General features: G+C 36.2%; 1 protein-coding gene across 10 annotated transcripts in view; it reads right to left on the bottom strand.

Moving 5' to 3' along the window:
* Positions 1-5,175: 5,175 nt before the first annotated feature.
* Positions 5,176-22,530, bottom strand: part of LARP4 (La ribonucleoprotein 4) — a 66,056-nt gene continuing 48,701 nt past the window's right edge. For 6 of the 10 annotated variants that reach the window (XM_045466592.1, XM_045466590.1, XM_045466594.1 and 3 more), the window contains 6 exons: positions 18,248-18,460; positions 17,536-17,584; positions 14,174-14,335; positions 9,489-9,613; positions 9,206-9,374; positions 5,176-7,597 (listed from right to left, as the gene is read on the bottom strand). In XM_045466592.1, coding sequence (XP_045322548.1) covers positions 7,259-7,597; positions 9,206-9,374; positions 9,489-9,613; positions 14,174-14,335; positions 17,536-17,584; positions 18,248-18,460 — 1,057 coding nt within the window. In that variant the 3' untranslated portion in view covers positions 5,176-7,258. Of the gene's footprint in view, positions 7,598-9,205; positions 9,375-9,488; positions 9,614-14,173; positions 14,336-17,535; positions 17,585-18,243; positions 18,461-22,530 lie in introns of those variants that run through there. The other 4 variants (XM_045466593.1, XM_045466596.1, XM_045466598.1 and 1 more) reach the window with 4 other exon arrangements.

Raw genomic sequence — 22,530 nt, 5'->3', positions numbered from 1 at the left:
GATTGGACATATATCGATGGACATTGTTTTTAGCATCTCATTGTTTGGAAAAAAATAAAAAAGCTGCAACATTCTTGTAGTGTCCATGAATAAAGTCCAGTAGTTCCCCCAGGGTATATAATCCAGAAGTGGAATCATGATTTTGCAAGGTGTGCTTGTCACTTTCTCTAAATATAGCCAAATTGCTCTCCAAAATGGTTTTATCAATTTATACTCTTGTAACAGTACATAAAACTGATTTTTCCTCATTTTTGCCAAAACATGGGGATTATACACACACACGTGCCAACTTCGACATTTTTTCAGGGTTCTATACTTAGCCCTCTTCTCATTCTTTAACTTACTTCTGATCTTAAGTCACTCATGACTTGTCAGGTTACTTACCAAACATGTCTTATAGGCATCCTAAAAATTTCCCCACATTCTCACATCCAACCAGACAACACAGATCCTGTTCATTCTACTTCCTTAAAAGCATGTATATCTGGGGCGCCTGGGTGGCTCAGTCGGTTGAGCGTCCGACTTCAGCCAGGTCACGATCTTGCGGTCCGTGAGTTCGAGCCCCGCGTCAGGCTCTGGGCTGATGGCTCAGAGCCTGGAGCCTGTTTCCGATTCTGTGTCTCCCTCTCTCTCCCTCCCCCGTTCATGCTCTGTCTCTCTCTGTCCCAAAAATAAATAAACGTTGAAAAAAAAAATTAAAAAAAAAAAAAAAAAGCATGCATATCTGACCCTTTCTCTCCATCTGATTAGTTTCCTATTGCTGCTGTAGCAAATTACCACTAATTTAGTGGTTTAGAATACATTTATTCTTTTATAGTTCTGGAGGTCAGAAATCTGAGTTTTATGGGGCAAAACAAAGTGTTGCCTGGGCTGGTTCCTTCTGGGGGATCCAGGAGAGAATCTTTTCCTTGCGCCTCTTCCAACTTCTGGAAGCTGCCGGCATTTCTTGGCTCTTGGATGCATCACTTTACTCTTCCATCATCACATCTACTGACTCTGATTCTAGTCTCCCTCTTATGATTATTTTTGTGATTATATTGAGCTCACCTGGATAATCCAGGATAATCACCCCATTTCAAGGTCGTTAATCACAGCTGCAAAATCCCTTTTGCTATATGAAGTAACTTTCAGAGGTTCTGGCGATTAGGATGTGGACATCTTTGTCCTAATCTATCACACTATCTTAATGGCTGTTCCCTTAATTCCAAACATCCTGCTCACCTGGACAACCCAATCCCAAACTATTTACATACACACCAGAATTGTGTTCTCAACTTCAAATCTAACCATAACCCTCTGCTTTCTTGTGGTTCTCATTCCCTGCAGAATAAAGTGAAAACTCATTTTCTTAGCATACAATGATTGGTTATGATTTATCTACAAATGAAATTCTTCAGCTTTTCTCTTGCCACACGCTACTGAAATCTATGCTCCATCCATTCCAAACTATTATGGTGAATTTGCCTTTTTCACTTGCACTATTTGCCGGTATGCTTCCCATCCCTTTACCTACCTAGCCAACACATACTGATCAAGAGTAAGCTTGGAAGTTAATGCTTTCCCCTCCCGGGAGGACTGATCATTTCCTGTGTATTCCTAATCCTATCAACCCTCATACAAACTAAGAACACCCTTGATAGTTTTTATCCCATAGTTTTAAGGAAATTCACAATCCTTTAACAGTAACTGTTAAACTGTGCAAAAAATTTCTGGGCATATAACTGAAATTTAAACTTGGGAGACATATATATTTAGATTAATATTTTCCAAAAGGCACAATTAAAATATAAAGGGCATGGTTACATATGTATTATTTTAGTCATAAGGCTCCTGGCACATCCATTCATTTTAAATACAACACAAAGCCTACATAATTGAGTACACCAATTTGGTTATTAGTCCACTAAAAAGCGTACACAATTACACTGTGTCCTGATATGATAAAGAAATTTAAATTATACACCCCATCTCTTGCCCAAATAAACTACTAACCTACTGACTTAAGGCCCTAAGGCTTTGCTAATGTACAACTTTGTAAACCTATTATTACTGGAAACATTTTACTAACTGATATTATCTTCATTAAGCTAACTGTTCATTATCAAATTAAAGCTGTTTAAAGGGCAATGCTACTAAGTAGCATTTTACTACATAAAAAAGCTCATCTTAACAATTGAAGAATAAACTGTGGCAGGATGGCTATGAAATACTTTAGTGTTTTCTTAGTACTATATTCAATAAATGTTTAAAAAGGGGGGGTGGATACGGACACCTGGGTGATTGGTTGGGCATCCAGCTCCTGGTTTCAAAAGGCTCAGGTCATCTCACAGTTTGTGAGTTCAAGCCCCACATTGGGCTCTGTGCTGACAGTGTGGATGGAGCCTGTTTGGGATTCTCTCTACCCAACCCCCCCTCTCTGCCCCTCCCTACACTCTGCAGGCACTCTTTCCAAATAAACAAACTTAAAAAAGAAATGTTGGGTTTTCACATTTTTACAATAATCAGCTGTTTTAGAGCCAGAGATTCTCTCAGCTTTTCCATCTTTGCCTTTTTCTTCCATTATTGCCTTAACATAGTTTTAAAGACAGAGAGATTAAAAGATTCATTTAAATTCTCCAGTGAACTTTCCCTTTAAAAAGCCCCCCAAATCATTTAGCTCTATCTAGAGTTTGATACAAAGCAAAGGTGTGGTGAAGAGCTAAAGATAAACTAAAGGTTTTCTCTTAGAAATAAAAAGTATGAAAGCCTAGAATCTACATACTCAGGTCAGGCTATAATCTGCCTCATGAAAGCAAAATCCTTAAACCTCACATTGCCCTTGGTTCTACCCCCCCCCCCCCCCCCCCCCATCAACATCTGCTTCTGACAGTAAAAGAATGTAAGAAAACCCTAGGATCATAAAGCTGAATCTTCTCTCTTCCCTCACTTTGCAGAAGAAATTTCACACAGCCGATACCCCACTCCCCCAAACCAAACCAACCCCACCCCCCAAAAAAGAGCTGAGACCAAAATAATGATGGAACTAGAGAGTGGGCAACATATAAAATTAGGGAAAAATAAACACAAGCAGTCATTAGACATAAACCACCTGGAGAAAAGGAAACCAGTTCTGCTTTTAAATAATTTTATTTTTTCTAATTTTGTGTTACTTTAATTTCCCGTAGCACCTTGGCAATGTTGAAAACAAAAATACAAATACAAGGATGTACTCATTTTAACATAGTATGCATGAGCATGTGTCACACCATCTTTTTTTTGGGGGGGGGGGGTTGGGGGGAGGGAGCAGTTTGGACAACAGGAACAAACCTAAGCAATGGACAAAACAGAAGCCGGATAACTGGTTCTGATCCCCGACCCTGAACATTTGACAGGGGTCACTCAAAAGACATGTAAATCAGGCAAAAAAAACCAAAACAAAAAAACCCCAACTTGATATAGATGTTTCCTTATATATACTGATCAGTGTTTTGTGCTGAAAAACTGAAAATAAAACCATTTTATTTTATACACAGCCTGTTGACATAGGAGTCGTACTTTTTTAGGAACAGTCTACTCAACAATTCATAAAAAGTTGCTACTTTTTAAAATAAACTTTAAATTATTTAATAATCAGACGATTCTGAAAGAAAGAGAATTTACTCTCAACTTGAAAACAAATTCTCTTTCAACTTCTTAAAATGTCCTCATTCAATTAATTAAAAACTGAAATGTCTATGTATCTTCTTGGAAGCTCAGACTAGCTAAGTTAGCATATACCAAAAAAGCCTAAAGTTAAATTAATGACCATCAAATCGTAAGGAAATATAAAAAGTTGGGAAAAAACCTCATCATATAACTAAGAATTTATAAAAATCCTCAAAAGGAACACACTGTCCTCTTTGCATTTTATCTTTTCTGTAAAAACAAACAAAATGGGTATGTTATTTTAAAACAGGGTTAATGTACATGCCCAACACAAAATATCAGGAGACCTAACCCCAGTGCTGTTCAACTGTGTCAAAGTAAAACCAGTGGATATTTAAGCCAAGAGACTAAATATTAAGGCTGTAACTAATAAAGCTCAAGAAAGTGTTCAGTAACTTGTAAATACTATTTTCTGCTCCAGCAGATGCTAACACTCCATTATTATTAAGCCTTTTGCAAAGCCAACCTGGTTATTTAAAATGGAATGTGAAACAATATTCAAGCTACCTTAATTTTAGGAACTGAAAATAAAAATCGCATGTCATTTGATCACATGCAAATCGAGCACATAACAACAATAAACCCTTATCACTGAAAGATCTTATCTTCTTCCAAAATCCAGTTGAATAAAGTTATAGATGGATCACTCTTTTGGATGCCAGTGTCTATATTTGCAAAACTGATAGAGACAGGCAGGCCCTAGAGATGATTAAAACCTCAATTATCAGCATAGGAAAGAGAGACAGGTTTGCAATATCTCCGTATACCTTCTCTATGAAGTGCAAAGCGATGAACTTGTGTGACTCTTATTCTCTTCATGCAGTAAGAACTATGACAGAAAACCACTGTACTATGCACTCAATATCATCTGTATATACTTTTAGCCTTCAACAGCCCAAGGAAGTGTTAAGTCAGAAGGATGAAGAGAAAAAACTGACATTTAAATTCCTCCTTCTAAAGAACCAAATAAATAATTGAACTACAATAAATGCCCAACCCGCATCAGTTACAGAGAACTGCTGGAAAAAACCCCAAACAAGTTCACACAACTCATAGGCATCATTTAGATACAAACCTTAAATTTGCTGTAATAAAATAAATGCTAAATACTGTGAATATATATATATATCATACACACACACACACACTCACACACTCTCTCTCTCTCTTCCGTATACATCCCACCAAACTGGGAACTATTAGCTGTAATGAGGCAAATTAAATTAAAAACACTATTTTATAAGAAATTTAAAAACAATTATGTCTTTAAATTTCTACTTTCAATAGCATTTTGGGGGGAAAAAAGCAAGAACACAGTTGCTTTCTTCAAGAAGAAGACTCTTCCTTTGTTTCAGTTAGAACATTTAGTTTTGGGAAGCTGGGTGGACTAACAGTAAGTCACATAGCATACAAGCGTATTTCTGTGACACATTGTAAGAAAAGTAAAGTTTCATTTTAAGTGCAATAATTAAGTTTATAATCCTTACCAAGTGATTTTTATAAAATGTTTATTCTCTTAAATCCAAGGCATTCACAGAGTGTTAACACTTTAAATGTTTATCATTTCCACCAACTGCAGCATTATCTAAGTAAACCAAAATAAGCACTTTTATCATAGATGTAGTCAATGATTATTAATACTTTTTTTTTTTCAAGGACCTAAACTTCCCCCAAATTTCAGCACAGGTAGTTTTATTGTATGTTTCATTCTAGTATATGATTTTAAAAAATAGTGTGTAGAAATGAATAGTTTCAAACTGCTTAAATATATTATATACCATGTTATCAATTCACCAAATCAAAAGCAACTGCCAAGCTGAATAATAAGTTACAAAGAAATGATAATTCTGGCTTGTACAGAAATGTGCAGTGTTTAGTTACCTACTAATACAAATCTCCAAAGCTTAACTTAGAGCTGGAAGATGAGTTTCACAGTAATGTAATTTTAACCTCCATTTACATTCATTTTAATATATTACTAAGATGTTTACTCTATGTCACAATGGTGCTTTCCAGTGTTCACAATTTACAGTTTCAATTTGTACATATGTAATTCACTAACATAAGGGACAGTTATTACCATTACAAACTATCCCTAAAAAGAAAACAAAACCCCACCTTACATAGAACTCTAAAAATGATCTGACTTAAAACAGATTAATGCAACATGGTTTTAATATTTTAGCCATTTTCTAAACACCAGCATGTAAACTTGCCTACTTAATATGACAGCTACAACTTTATTCACTGAGAAAGTATGTATTAATTTTCTTCAACTATCTTTCTCATCTTAACTCAAAAATCTCATGACTTGCTGGTTCTGTTTCTGTGAATTTCAAACTGTATTTCTTTTTTTTTTGAGAAAGGGAAGGAAGAAGATGATAAAATATAATGTAAACAGAAAAAAGTTGCCCCCAAATTAAGTTTAAAAAAAATTTTTTTGACTTCTACACTATTTAATACTTTAAGGATCAGTTACAATGTTTCATCTTTAACACACGAATAAATTACTGCAGGGTCAGTCTGACCTACCATTCTGGGATCTAAAATTCTAAACACGTGAACAGAAGAATAAACTACTTCAATGTTCAATTCGGAAATTTAAAACAGTTATATGATTTGACTAGACTGGTCAAGGCAGTTAGAAACATACAATTCTGTAGAATGGTGGTTATTTTGCTTTTGGGGGTGGGTAGTCAAAGAACAGAGAATAACAAATGAAGTAACAAAAAAACCTGTTTCCTATGGCGGGGGGGGGGGGGGGGGGGCAGGAAATCACAAAGCAGTTTAAACCTCTGAAGTCCATTTGACCTATCCACTCAGATCTAAAACAAATTTTTGATTTTCTGAATAACCCCCATTCTTTCCTTGAGTATCAAGCTGACTGATAGTCACATCTCTAAGTACAATCAGAGTTTAACAGCTTGTTCAGACTGAATTTCAAAATGGAAAAAAAAATCTACTCCAGTATTACATTCAGTTTGCAAATCATTTACTAACATGACAACAGATTTGGCTTCAATCACCCTTGCACACACTCACACCAAAACAGGCACTCCAGCCACTGATCTGCTTTGCAACACAAGGCCATATAGGCAGAGATGGCATTCTCCAAGCCAAACTTTAAATAGATTAAAAAAAGTAATTTCTAATTTTACAGAAATGCTTCTTCAAAAAATATTTTCTCTCACTCCCTCATCTCCTATACTGAAGGATGTGTAATATGTTTTTTTCCCCAAGCTAAATCTGAACCCTCAAAATTGATTCTAGGCAGAAGATCTCTGCAAATTAAAATCAAAAACAAAAATAGAAAAATTATATTTTTATATATGTATACATATATATATATATATATTTATACTGATTGGAATCCTCCAGCATTTTAAAATCACTTTAGAGATGAATTTTGGGATTCTACTGCTCACAACTCCAAAATCCACAATGATTTAAGGACATAGACTTTTCTCCTGCTTCCTTCCTGGCTACCCCTTCCCCTCCAGAACAGTTCAATACAGCCACGGCTCAAGTTTTAATGGGAAGAGAGAGAAGTTTCTGAATAGTCTGTTTGTTTGTTTTACTTTGGTGATCTGGGTGGCACGTATTGCTCTTTGCCATTACGTCGAGTCACTCCCTGAGGTATAGCCCTATGGCCAAACTGGCGTCTCTGTTCCCTGATTTTTCCAGCTGCTCCCCTGGGAATGGTATTGCCTCGGAAACCAGAATATTCCTTACTAGCCCTTGCTTCTGGCTTCTCATGTGATTTCTCAATGGACTTCTCAGGAGCTCCATTCTCTTCATTTTTGGTGGGAGACACTACATTGGAGCGAAGTTCTCGTAGTGGCTGCACAAGAACTGGAGATGGTTCTTTAGGGGGCTTCTGGCACACTTCAGCATAACTTAGCTTTCGGGGTTCCTTTGAAGTGAAGATAAGAAACAAACTTATGGTACACATTCTCTAAATAATAAGCTACAAAAAGGACAGTGTGAGGGGCACCTGGGTGGCTCCGTCAGTTGAGCGTCCAACTTCAGCTCAGGTCATGATCTCACAGTTGGGGAGTTCGAGCCCTGCATCGGCTCTGTTATGACAGCTCGGAGCCTGGAGTCTTGTTTCGGATTCTGTGTTTCCCTCTCTCTCTGCCCTTCCCCTGCTCATGTTCTGTCTCTCTCTCAAAAATAAACATTAAAAAAAAAAAAAAAAAAAAAAAAGGATAATGTGACCCATAAGAAAATCAGTAAGTTATTTATTTATTTATTTATTGGTAATGTTTATTTATTTATGAGAGGGTGTGTCAGGGGAGGGGCAGAGACAGATGGAGACAGAGAATCCCAAGCAGGCTCCACACTGTCAGCACAGAGCCCAATGCAGGGCTCAAACTCACAAACTGTGAGATCATGACCTGAGCTGGATGCTTAACCCACTGAACCACCCAGGCACCCCAGTAAGTCATCTTCTAGGGAAGGGCAATAGGCAATCTCATACACATTGCTATTAAAGTGTATTGGAACAATCTTAAAACAAAAACACAATAACTTCGCTGAAAATAATAAAATGCTTTGGTAATTTATGTAACAATAACTTCACTTGAGGAATTTATCTGAATTCCTCATCTGAAGGATGTTCATGTCAGCATTGTTTACGGTGATGAAAAAAACTGGAAACAACCCTAAATGTCTAATAAGGAAGGACAGATTAAGTTAATAATGTACATTCATGTGATGAAATGAAATGATTCTATTCTGTCCTCCCTGGCTACAAAGAACCCTAAGATGGATTCCACGAGAATCTTAACAGCATCTGGGAACCAATAATGTATTAATAGAGGACTGGTTAAGTCTTAATTACTTCATCGGAAAAAAATGGACAATAGGGGTGTTATGAGAATGGGATAAAGCATGTAAAAAGTCTTTAGCACTGGTCTTGGCATAGAGCAGGCTATTCAGTAATTGGTAGCTGCCATTCTATTATTATTAAATAACAAAATAAACTGTTCTTAGCCTAGAGAAAAGGAACTATAACCAAACTGCAATTAGTTATATCAATGAATGAAAAGATTATACATAAATTCTGTGTTTTTCTCCTTGCTTTTCTGTATTTCCCTAATTATAAAAACAATTTCTGGAAACTAAGTAAAAATAGGAGTGGCCCTCATAAGACTTGTTAATAAGCATTATAAAAAAAGAATTTCAAGGGGCTCAAAGCCTCTTTACACTAGCCCAAAAACAATACACTCATCATAATCTGAGTAAGAAAGAAGCTTCACTTAACTATAGGATGGTCAGAAAAAAGCCATTAAAAAAACCCAGAATGAATAGTGACTTCCTCACTATCTCCCAAAGGCTAAAATTTCCTGTTTCTTCACAGTGATTTTAAATTCCTTTAGCTTCATTTGAGGCAGGCAGCCTCAATTTGGGCTATTTCCAATGACTCTACTCTAGCAAAGACTTATGCGGGAAACAAACAAAAAAAATCTCATTATTTAACCTATTGTTTTTTTCTCACATACCAAACTCATCAAGTTACCTGTAGGGCCATAGCTACAGCTGCATTTATGTTACTATTACATGGTGAAGCACTATTTGTCCTTGATGGCTTTGCAGTACTCGGGGAAGAAACTGGTATAGTTGTCTGGTTGAGAACATCCTTCTGAACAGTGGAATCCTCCATTGGATCCTTTACTTGCTGAGTTGTGCTAAGGAAAAGAGAGCTTGATATTAGACTTAATACAGCACACAAAAACACCTAAGCAAACGATCAGAAGAAAAAGTAATCTCAATGTGGAAGATCTTCTATACTGAAACTGTACCTTAGTGCAGGAAGCTCAGCGGTACATGGAGGACTGGTACTCATACTGAGTTGCTGGGCAGAGGTGCAGTCTGTCTGTTCATCCTCTGCAGGCACTGGGCAACTAACTCTCAACTCTTCGTTATCCTTAAAGTAAAATCATATTTCAAAATTGATTTATATCGACACTTCTTCAATGAAGATATACAAGTGGCCAATAAGCACATGAAAAGATGCTCAACTACCATCAGTTATTAGGGAAATGCAAATCAAAACCACAATGAGAAACCAACCATTTCACACTCACTAGGATGGCTATAATCAGTAAGACACACAATAACAAATGTTAGTGATGATATGGAGATAATTGGAACTCTCGTACACTGAGGGTGACAATGTACAATGGTGCGGTCATTTTGGAAAACAGTCTCACAGTTCCTCAAAAAGCTAAACATAGAGTTACCATGTGACCCAGCAGAATATATGTAAGAGAAAATACATGTCTACACAAAAACTTAATACATAAATGTTCATAGTAGCATTATTAGGTTTGGGTACAAACCTGAAAGCTCATCAACTGGTGAATGGATAAACAAATTGAGGTCTATCCATATAATGGAACATTACAGTGCAACGAAAGGAAGTACGTACTAGTACACACTACCACAATGGATGAACCTTGAGGACATTATGCTATGTGAAATAAGCCAGTCACAAAAAGACAAATATTATATGATTCCACTTATATGAGATATCCTCGAGTAGTCACATTCATACTAAGTAGAATGGTGGTTGACAGGGGCTGAGCAAAGGGGACAGAAGTGGGTAATGGGAATTGCTGTGTAAGGGTACAGTATTTTATTTATTATCTACTTCTTTCAAATGTTTTTATTTTTAAGTAATCTCTACACCCAACATAGGGCTTGATCTCACAATCCAGAGACCAAGAGTAGTACACTCTACCAACTGTCCCAGCCAGACACCCCTACAGCATTTTATATTTACAAGATGAAGAGTCCTGGGGGCATGTGGGTGGCTCAGTTGGTTAAGCCTCTGGCTTTGGCTCAGGTTATGATCTCACAGCTCGAGAGTTCGAGCCCCATTCGGGCTCTGTGCTGACAGCTCAGAGCCTGAAGCCTGCTTCTGATTCTGTGTCTCCCTCTACCCCTGCCCCTCCCCTGCTCATGCTCTGTCTCTCTCTCAAAAATAAACAAACATTAAAAAAAAAAAAAAAAAAAAAAAAGATGAAGAGTCCTAGAGATTAGAAGTACAACAATGCAAATGTACTTAACACAATTGAACAGTACACACTAAACAATGCTGAAGATGGTAAATTTTATATTTTATGTATTTTACTACAATTACAAAGAAGAACAGTAAGCCCTAGAAATTAAAATCGATTGATGCAATACAAATTTCAGCAGGTTTAAAGGTAACATTCAGAAAAACTTTGTAGAAAATATAGACAAGTACAAAAATAAATATTAGGAAAGCCAAAACAACAAAAATTAGAGATTCAACCTACAAGGTGCAATATCAAATTAAAAGTTCAAGAAAGAGAAAAAAGAAAGGTGAAGAATTTATCAAAGACACAACACAGGGTGCTTGGGTGGCTCAGTGAGTTGAGTGTTCAACTTTGGCTCAGGGCATGATCTTGTGGTGCATGGGTTTGAGACCCTCATCGGGCTTGCTACTGTCAGCACACAGCCTGCTTCGGATCCTCCGTATCCCCCCCTTCTCTCTCTACTCCTCCCCTGTTCATACTCTGTCTCAAAAATAAACAAACATGAAAAAAATACATAAATACAGGAAAATTTTCTAGAAGGTAAGGACAAGTTTCCAGATTGAAAGGGTTTCCCAAGTATCCACAGCAATGAATTAAAAAAAAAAAAAAAAAGAGCCACAACAGGTTGCCTGGGTGGCTCAATCAGTTGAGCATTTTGACTTTTATTTTGGCTTAGGTCATCTTCTCGTAGTTCGTGAAATTGAGCCCCATGTTGGGCTTTGCACTGACAGAGTGGAACCTGGCTGGGATTCTCTATCCCTCTCTCTGCCCCTCCCCTGCTCACGCATACGGGTGGGTGCATGCTCTCTCCCTCAAAAAGAAAAAAAAAAGGAGCCATAGCAAGATACACCTTCATAAAATTACATAGAACAGAAGGGTTAAATAAAAGATCCTAAAACCTCTAGAGAGGGAAAAAAGAGGTTACAGAATTATCAGGAATCAGAATGATAGATTTCTGAAAAGAATCTCTGGAAGACAGATCATTTCCTAAGCAAGATATAAAAAGAACAAACCATAAAATAAGATTAAGAACTTGTTTTCACTTACAAATACTAAAGACTGAAAACCATAGGTAGAAAACATACATAACTGACAAAGGATTAGTATACAAAATAAATTTTTTAAATTCCATGAATCTGCAAGATAAGAGATAACCCAACAGATAAAGTACCAAATACTTGACTCTGCAAAAGAAGAAACTCAAACGGCCAATAAAATATGAAAAATTAAATTTTAAAAGATGCCCTACCACTCAGCAATTCCACTACGTAATACCCTTAAAATAGGGTCATGTATGGTTTGAACATTCATAGCATAATTGCTTATAATGTCAGACAGAAAGACAGCTCAAGTGTCCAACAGCAGAATAATGACATTCTTACAACAGAATACAACAATGCAAAATGAACTAGTCATCTGTATCAGCAGTGATGAATTTCACACAACAGAAGAATACATACAATTCCATTTATATTGTGTTCAAAACAGGCACAACGAACAGTATACTGTATATTAGGGGTTGACAAACCAAGGCTCACTGGCCAAATCTAGTTTATGACTTTTGTTGGTACGGCCTATGAACTAAGTGTGGTTTTTAAGTTTTTAGCATGCGGCCCACAAAGCCTAAAATATTTACTGTCTGGCCCAGCTCTACAGAAAAAATTTCCCAACCTGGAGTGGTAAAACTATAAAGAAAAGCAAGAAAATTATTATTGCAAAGTCAGGATGTTTATCTCTGATGGGGAGGAAGGGAAGGAATAGGAAGAATTATAAATAAAGGGGGAGACAGATGGCACTGCTAAGATGTTGATGTTTAATGTCCACAATTGTGGGTTGGGATTACAAGGGGAGGCACACTTTATTATTCTTCTTCTTTAAAAATATGTGTGTGTGAATCACACCTCAACAAATCTGAGAAGCCATCAACTGTAAAATGCACTATTATTTTATGGATTACTAAGAAAAAAACAATGCCACTTAAACTACAATAACTTTTAATTATATGGCAGCCTGATTTTCAAAGGTGGAAAACATGAAAAAAATGTCTATCTCAAGACTGATTAAATAACTACAATATTGCACATTATTTTTTAAAAGGGAAGACAAAAAAATACGTTCAAAATTCCACGGGAAAATGATTTCTAATACAGACCTCTACACAAATAAGCTACTGATCAAATATGAGAACAGAAAAACATTTTCAGAATGCAAGATCTCAAGAAACATACTAAAACCCATTTATTCAGGAAGCTCAGGAAGATGTGACCCACCATAATACAGGAAAGTAAAACAAGATTAAGAAAAAGAGAGGATGCAACAAAAGAGACTAAGGAAAATTCCCAGGATGATGATGGCAAAAGAAAGCCCTAGCTACAGGATTGTGCATTGTGCGGCCAGCCACTGAGAGTACAAGGAGAAATAATAGCAATTTTCTGAACTGAAGTTCAGTTATGAAAAAAATATGTAATATTGAGATGTGACTTACAAATGATGGCATATCCTAATATAAGTGGCAATGCTTTTACTTTCTTAGTGACACTAAAATAACGGGGCATCTTTACAATGGATGGTATCCCAGATATGACGCAGTACAATATACAGGGAAGATGAAGAAAAGTATGTTGGTTTAAGAGAACTAAATCCTCAGCTTCTAGAATAGGAAGTTAATAGACGTTGAAAATTGGAATGTCAAGAAACAGCAGTATACTGGAATGCCTGGCTGGTTGTGAGGGGAGCATGTGATTCTTAATCTTGGGGTCATGAATTCTAGCCCCACACTGGGTGTAGAAATTACTTAAAAAGAAGAAGGAAAAGAGATATCAGTATAACCATGTTATATGGGGAAAACAATAGAAGAAAAAGCTAGAGTTGAAGTGGTTGCAGGGAACTACTATCTATTTTTCATTATAAGCCTAGATATACTATGTACGTGCACACTATGAGATAAAAATGAAAACTGAATTAAGAAGAAAAAGGGAAGAAAATGAGAAATCTGTGTGGTGTAAGGATTTTACCCTAGGAAGAGGTCTATACTCAAAAATATTTTAGGATGGGGCAGCCCAATCTTTTGACATCAACTCTCCACTATTGGAAAGCCTGAGTTTAGCAAACTAACTTAGGATCCCTTTACATCATTGGCTAATTACAGGCACTTCAGCGCAAACACCACTTTCCACCAGCTTGCATCAATTAGTTCTACCAAGCTGAACTGATACAAAGACATGCAAAAATGAAGCAACATTTTATTGGCCTGTGCAGCTTTATCATAAATCTTTTAATAATACTCAACGTGTGCTGAAAATCCCATGAATAAAAACTGCCAGAAATACATATTAGGTGCAAATAAAATTTTAAATAATAACTCTGGAAACAAAGGCTGACTATGGTCCCATAAGGTAAAAGACCGATGCTTCAGTGTTTACCTTTTCTTTGTAGACACCTTTAACAACATCAGACATCCTACTCTCCAAAACAAGTTCACCTGGAGTTCTTGATGAACTTCCAGGTAAAGGAGGAAAATTTGAGGCTAATAAATCAAACTTTGGCGTTGGAGCCTTTGCTTCAGCTGATGAAGACTGGGGTCTCTAAAAGACACAAATCATAAAACAGGTCACATGCCAATCTCATTCTCTAATCCTGTACCACAGAAGCTAAAAGCTGCAAGGAAACAAAACTCTAAAGCACAGAACTGTTCGTTCTCCTATAAATTCTTGGCTTCTCATTTCAGTTGAGCTCTCGTTTTTCTTTATCAATCCTACTTACCTTTAGTCAACTCCCTCTCTTGTTTCTCTTGCAAACTCTGCTACACTCCATAAGCCTTTTTTTTTTTTTTAAGTTTATGTATTTTGAGAGAGTGTGTGTGCACGCGTGGGGGAAGGGCAGAGAGAGAGAATCCCAAGCAGGCTCCATGCTATCAGCACAGAACCCAACATGGGGCTAGATCTCACAACCGTGAGATCATGACCTGAACCAAAACCGAGTAGGATGCTTAACCAACTTAGCTACCCAGGCACCCCACGCTCCATAAGCCTTTTAACCAATCTCTGCTATTTGCTTTCTAAATTTGCGGTAACTTCCTTAAAAACAAAAACCTATTTACCTATAGTCTCAAGAGAGAACAATAATATCCTTTCTTGAAAATCTGATCCTGCCCTTCCACCCACCACCCTATATACCCTATGGCAAGACTCTCACTTGTACTTCCTCTACTTTCTATTTCCTCACCTTTGTACTCATCACCACTAAGATTGCTTTGACAAATCATCAAAGTCTTCCACAATGCAAAAGCTGACAGATTCTCCCCCCCACCCAAACCTCATGTAGCACCTGGCATGGTAAATATTCTTTCCTTTGGGACCTCCTTCATTCCTCCCTTAGTTTCTGTGATACCTCTTCCTCCCAAATCTCAGATCTCACAATCATGTGTTTGTCTCTCTCTACCCACGCCTTTTGACGCTCTTAGTTTCTATGTGGTTACTATTCTTTTCACTTCCATACTCTCCCTGTGGGATAGCAATTATACATGGCTTCAGCTACTACCTATATGCAAACAATCTTTCAAAAATTTTTTTCTCAAATTTTTTTTGACTTTAGTTAACATAACCTATTGGTTTAAGGAGTAGAATTCAGTGAGCCTTACAACAATCTTTTTCACTTTGGGGGACTTTCTGGCTACACACCACTGAAAACTTACCAAAACTCATTGAATTGTACGTACACTTTCAGTATTTTCAACCTAGACCTTTACCTGAAACCTAAACATCCATTTGTCTACCAGCCATTTCTACTCAGATTTTGGATACTTCAAAGAGCAAAATAAATAATCTCATTCTTTTTTTTTTTTTTTTTAAATAATCTCATTCTTTAGCACAAAGCTACTATGTTCTCAAAGTTCTATTCTTGACCATTCCTCTATTTAAATCACTCTCTCTGCAGAGTCCTTTGAATGATTTCATCTACTCTTATGATCTCAATTACTTTGTGTAAGCTTACAAATCGTAAATTTTATCTCTAGCTAAAACCTCCTTCCTGCACACAAAGGCACCTCCACTCTGCCTGTCCTACTGGAGAACATGTTTGTCTCCTTTTTCTTCACCCCAAACTTCAGTCCTCAATGTGGGTATTTTCAACATATTAAATGGACTTTGAAACTAATCTCCCTCTCCTCCATTGTTTAGGGTCATCTGAGGATTCATGTGGACTGCTGCAAGTTGTTGCCATTCATGGCTGTTCATGGTATACAGAAAGCTACAACAAAAAACAGTACTGTTTTAAAAGTGTACTCGGGGCGCCTGGGTGGCGCAGTCGGTTAAGCGCCCGACTTCAGCCAGGTCACGATCTCGCGGTCCGTGAGTTCGAGCCCCGCATCGGGCTCTGGGCTGATGGCTCGGAGCCTGGAGCCTGTTTCCGATTCTGTGTCTCCCTCTCTCTCTGCCCCTCCCCCGTTCATGCTCTGTCTCTCTCTGTCCCAAAAATAAATAAACGTTGAAAAAAAAAAAAAAAAAAATTAAAAAAAAAAAAGTGTACAGTTTGCCCTAAGGACTATTCTGTGTTACAATGCAATACATTTTCTTCTTTGAAAATACTTATCTTTTCACTACTTATATATACGTAATATGCTTGTACATATATTACATGTACCCTATAAACTATATATATAAAATTCACTACTACACATTTAAAATAAGCATCGTACCACAAATTTATGATTTATCTGTAAACTCTAGGCAGGGTTTTCTTGAAATCTCTGTGTGTTCCTATATCATTCCGATTCCTCAACTTCTGCTCCCAGTTAAGAAATGGCAAACATTTCCCATGAACAAATCATAAAAAAATTAAAACATGATTAATTTAAAGCTAGGTAAGTCAAAATTCAAATAAAAACATGTCTAGGGGTGCCTGGTGGCTCTGGTGGTTAAGTGTCTGACTCTTGGTTTTGACTCAGGTCATGATCTCACGGTTGTGGGATCGAGCCCTGCGTCAGGCTCCGTACTAGGCATGGAGTCTGCTCTCTCTCCCACTCCCTCTGCTCCTCCGTTGCTCAGGCTCTCTCTCTCAAAAAACAACAAAAAAAACATGTCTACAACTATAAAAACTTTTCAGATCTGTAAGTAGTTTAGAAGATTAGTGGATAGAAGAATAAGCAGAAGGTAGAAAATTGCCCCCAAGTGACAATAAACAGTTTAAGTTTCCAACACCATCCAGAGACCTTTAAAAGTGAAGGATGTACTTTATCAAAAAAAAAAGTTGGCAAAAAATCATATATTTGTAGGGCTATCGATAAATAAAACTTTTTTTTCAGTTTCTGTCCGAGTGAAAATTGGCACAACCACTACAGAGAGCTGTAAGTTGGCAGCAACTAACTGAATTGTGACCTAGAAATCTCTAGAAAGGGATTATCCTTCATATGTTATTGAACACACAGGAAATGATGGCTGTAAACTACTTAAATGTCCATTAATAAACTAATAAAGTTTCCACTGATTATTTTCATTTTTTGATTTTTAAACCATGTGAATATATTAGGGATTCAAGTAGTTTTTAAAACACATGAGCAACATAGACCAAATCCCTAGCTATACATGTGCTTTAAGGTCAGGGAGTGGCAGTCATAGTAGGTATTTTAGGGTCAAAGCACAGGTTCTATTTACCTTTGCCTAATACTATATTCAAAAAAACAAAAACCTGGAAAGGAAAGACAGACCACAAGCCAATGCCATAGTAAATCAGAAAAGAAAAAATAAATGAACAAATGTACAAACGTAAAAAAGAAAAAAATACTCACTGGGACTCTCTCATCTTCTCGTCGTCTTCGACCTCTGAAAAGAGTTCTCCTTTTAGCAACGACAAAAAAAGGTGGGGATGATGGGAGGGGCAACTCATACGTTTTGTCAAATATATATATATATATATATTCTACTGAAGATGGGTGAACTTTTAGTTTAAGTAATTCTTTCTGTATCTCCACTATTATGAAGAGATGAATATATATTCTTCTGAATGGATCCTAAACTAATCTACCAAAAACTTCATCTACTACCACCAACACGACTAAATAAGATGGGCCCATTTTTATTAGGTAGTGCTCCTTCCACACCAGAAGCATATCATTATTCAGTTTTTTTGGTTTCATTCAGGCAGACTGGGCAATAATGTATAACCCCATTCCCACAGTTTAGAATTTGTAAGAAATTAAAACTAGAATGCAGATAGGATCTTATCTTTCTAAGCTATTCTTTCTTCAGTGAACCATACAGAACTTCAGAGTAACTTTATAAAACCTCTGACTCAGAGCTATATTCTATATGGGCACTATAAATTTCGTAATATTTATGAAAAACCATTAACCCGTATTATGTGAACACTGTATTCATTTAACATAAACATACACCAATAGTTAAAACAAAAAAAATCACTAGATCATGTTCTTCAAATACTCATATTATGAGCAAAGAATTTTCATATACCATATCCGTATTTATTCCGTATTTCCTTACCTGCCCCTACCATAGTCCCCATTCTGTTCCATCTGTAAAGGGGGAGTTTCTTTTGGAAGATAGCTTTGCTCCTGATGCCCTGTTACTGTAGGGTTATGCCGTTCAGTTGGAAAGTTCCTTGAACCAGATCTGTTTAACTGTCCATCCCCCAATGATACAGAGCCCTCTGTTGAGGGCTCTGAACCACTCGATGACCTAAACTGAGGCTTCACACTATAAGAAACATAAGATCACATACATGAGAGGATAAATCAAAACAGAAAATCTTTCCTCTTAATGGTAAAAACTCTGATAGGCTAAGTTAAAAACTGCCTTCTACTGTATTCTGATTTTCTATAAATTAAACATAGAAGTGTCACATTATAAAAATGTAAACTTATGTCCCAGATGTATTATTTTTCAAAGGCAAAGAATTTTTACATTTAAAAAAAGTTGTTTGGAGAGATCTGGGTTAAGATCCAAAGTTCTTCAAAATATAGGTACTTCTACCTCAATACTCAAAATACAAGTAGGATTTTACCTAATTTAACACCAGCTGCAGTCGTGACACATATAAATCAGTCAGGCTTTAAGCTCATTGGTAAGTCTATGCCATACATTCTCAATGGGGCAGCATCACCCCAAGTGGGAGTAAAAAAGGTTCTGGGATGGGGAGAGGGACAAAAGGAAAAAACAAAAAACCTCATCTTACTCTTTTTATACATAAAGTATAGATATTCATACATTACATAAATACATATACAATAATCTCCAGCACTAAATTTTCATAGGGAAAAATTAGGGGGTGAAAAAAATCTAAAAAGGCTCTTTAGGGGAGTGCCAATGAAAACATGAGAGAAAGTGCAATGTATTAAAATTCTAGCTTCTTAATAAGTTCATTGCTCAAAGATCCTTATGGGCGGGAGGGCGGGGAACGGGACAACAGCTAGGAAATATAATGCAAGTAATAGCCTAGCGTGATTTCATGAATTAGGTAGGGAATTTGGTAAAAACAAACAAAAACCTAAATAACTGTGAACAAAAGTAGCTTTTATCTTGGGTGATGGGTATAAGCACCCAAATCTCCTAATAATTTGTAAGAGGATAAAGCTAGGGGTTGGGTAAAGGAGAGGCTACAGTTTAATCAAGAGCAAAAACACCTAAAGTAAGCCCAGGCAACTGAGGATCTTGGCTCAATAGATTTTACAAGGAAGTATGAGATTTATATTCGGCCCCTTACTTGTAGTTTATATATTCAATTTTTACAGTCTATTTTCATAGTTATAAATTTCTATTAATAATACACTGTCGATTCCTGGTTCTCTGAATAGAGATTTAAAATCTCAAAATAATTATAAACCCAGCAATTAAGCATTAATTCCAACAACATCTCTAGTTATCCTACCTTATTCTTTACAGAAAATAAAAAATTAGATTACTATTAAACTTAAATGTAAAAATCAGGCTACAAAGTTAGGCTGTTTCATGTAAGATGTTACTTTTCAAAATAATTACTTTATGTCAAAATAGATTTTTAAAAAATTTTTATTTATTTTTTTAAAGTAATCTCTACACCCAACATGGGGCTCAAACAATCAACCCTGAGACCCAGAGTCACATGCTCTACCGAGTCAGCCAGGCAATCCTCAAAATAGATTTTTAACAGCAATGAAAATGATAGTATGTCAAGAAACACAAAGTAATTTTCAAAATATTTATATTATCCATCGTATCTAAAAATGACCTCATGAGGTAGATATGCCGTTTATGTATCTGTTCAGAAACTATTATTCACCTAAATTTGCTCACTGTATTTCAGTATAACTAACAGATTAGTTATTAGGTTTACACAGCCCTCAGATCTCATAATCTTACCCTTCACCGAGAGGGACTTACAATCTCAGTCTAGGCAAAAGATAAAAAGAAAGATAAAAGAAGTAAGTGATAAAAGACGGAAAGGAAGAAGTGATGTGATAGAAAGACAAAGAATGAAAGGTAGAAAAATGCCCAGACTTCTGAAAGTTAGTCCTAGTCTCTCCAAGTAGGTCTAGTGATCATCACTGGGCCGTTACAAGGGTCATATAATAAACTGCAAAGGGGCTTTCTAAAAGTTACTTTCTCTTTGATAACTTTAAACAAACACAGTGGTCTTGTGTCGGTCAAAAAGTTCTTTTAGTTTCATCTGTAATATCTGCATTTTATAAGAAGAAAGTATTTGTGTATAATTTTTGTAACTAAAAATTAACAACCTGTACTGGTCACAGGTATGAAAAGGAATTGTACGTGAATGGTTTTGAAAAACAAGCAAAACCTGTCCTGTACCTTTAAAAGCAGAGGCACATATCCTTACAAGCAAGGATAACTAGACTGTCATTCTTGGCTTTCTTATCGTAATTTCACCCTTTTTATCAAGAAAGCACAGCAAACAAAAATAAGTGATGGTAAAGGAACACCATGAACCTATTTAATACATTTTTTAGTTAAAAATATGCAAACCACCAGTACTTTTAGCTAATACTGAAATACTGCTTTTAGTCTACAAGAAAGATGTCTATTCTACTTCACTGTCTATAGCAAAATTCACTCCTTAAAAAAAAAAAAGTGAAATCAATAGATAACCTATTTCTACAAAGCTACCATTTCTAATCAGGAGAAATCTGTATTTTCTAACAAGTGAAGTTGTAAGCTGTTATTTGTTCTACTTTATTTTTAAGAAAAACTTTACCGTCTACGGCCATACCACCCTGAACGCGCCTCATCTCGTCTGATCTCGGAAGCTAAGCAGGGTCGGGCCTGGTTAGTACTTGGATGGGAGAAAAACTTTACCAACTTAACAGAGGAAAGGAAATGTTCTAATCTCAAGTCTGCTGATAATAACCAGCCAATGTAACCCTAGCAAGATTTTTGTCTTCTTCAGCTTTCACTTTCTTCATCTGTAAAATGAGTTAAAACTATATCATAACAAAGGTCTTCCCAGATTTAAACATCATTATCTCTATGTGTTCATGGAAATTAGTCGTTTTGAAAGCAGGATTGGGATTAAAGGACAATGTGTGAGGCTCCCTGTACTTTTTCTACTCATATGTCCTAGCAATACTTGAATTTTGCGTGTGTTACTTTATTACCAAACCAAAAACCATCTTTAAGAGCACAATAATCCTTTGAATTATAAAGAACCATCCACCCTTGTTAACAGAAAGAGATCTCATTTGAAACTTCATAAAGCAGTAAGAATAGGTATATGTAGTAAAGTTTTCCTAATGCTCGTAAACGATCTTCAAATGCTTTAACCAATTGTCAGTGAGTACAAACTGTGTGAGTACAAAAAACTGATTATGAGAGGATGATACATTATGAATGCTTCCAGAAACCACTAAGAAGAACACTTAATACTGTGAGTCTTCTTTCTCAGTGAAGCATGTTCCAGGAAAACCTTACAAAAAAGAATTAAGTTCCTAGAAGTCATTTTAGAAGAACATACCCCATGTGGTCTCCTTGCCAAAAAGAACCAACTGGGAGAATGAGATCTAGCAAGAGAAAATCCCTGAAAAGAAATAATTAAAAAAACAAAAACCCAAACCTAGGAGGCTCACAAAATAAGCAAACAAGGAACAATAAATAAGAAACTATTAAATAATCAAAGCCACCATAGAAGCCCATTTTTCTTTGGTTACTCATACTCTATCAAAAATCATAATATATACCAAATTATTGAGATTATCAGTTGACATTTATACAAAAATAATTAACACTTAAGAGACTTATTAATCTTTTATATGATAGCAAATAGTTTCCAGAGTTCTCAATAATTTATCTAGAACACTTTTTAAAGTGTAGGCTTTACATAAGAGACTCTTCAAAACTGAGAACAAACTAAGGGTTGATGGGGGGTGGGAGGGTGGGGAGAGTAGGTGATGGGCACTGAAGAGGGCATCTTTTGGGATGAGCATTGGGTGTTGTATGGAAACCAATTTGACAATAAATTTCATATATTAAAAAAAATAAATAAATAAAGTTTAGGCTTTAAAGTCAAATTGCCTGGGCTCAAATTTTGGCTCTGCCAATTACTAGCCACACGCTCATAGACATGATATTTAACCCTTTTGTTTCAATGTCCTCATCTTAAATAGACATAATAACTGTATATATCTTATCGGGTTATGAAAACTGTGATAAAATATGTAAAGCCCTTAAGACAAAGCCTTAGACACTAAATGTTCAAAAATGTTAGCTGCTGCTATAGTTCATGGAAATCATTTCAAAAGTAAATTCTTAAAAATCTTAAGTAACTAATTTTCCCAACA

The sequence above is a fragment of the Leopardus geoffroyi genome, chromosome B4, assembly GCF_018350155.1.
Source record: "Leopardus geoffroyi isolate Oge1 chromosome B4, O.geoffroyi_Oge1_pat1.0, whole genome shotgun sequence".
In the NCBI taxonomy this organism is placed as follows: domain Eukaryota; kingdom Metazoa; phylum Chordata; class Mammalia; order Carnivora; family Felidae; genus Leopardus; species Leopardus geoffroyi.
The sequence above is the reverse complement of the archived record's forward strand: the minus strand, read 5'-3'. Positions and strand labels throughout refer to the sequence as shown.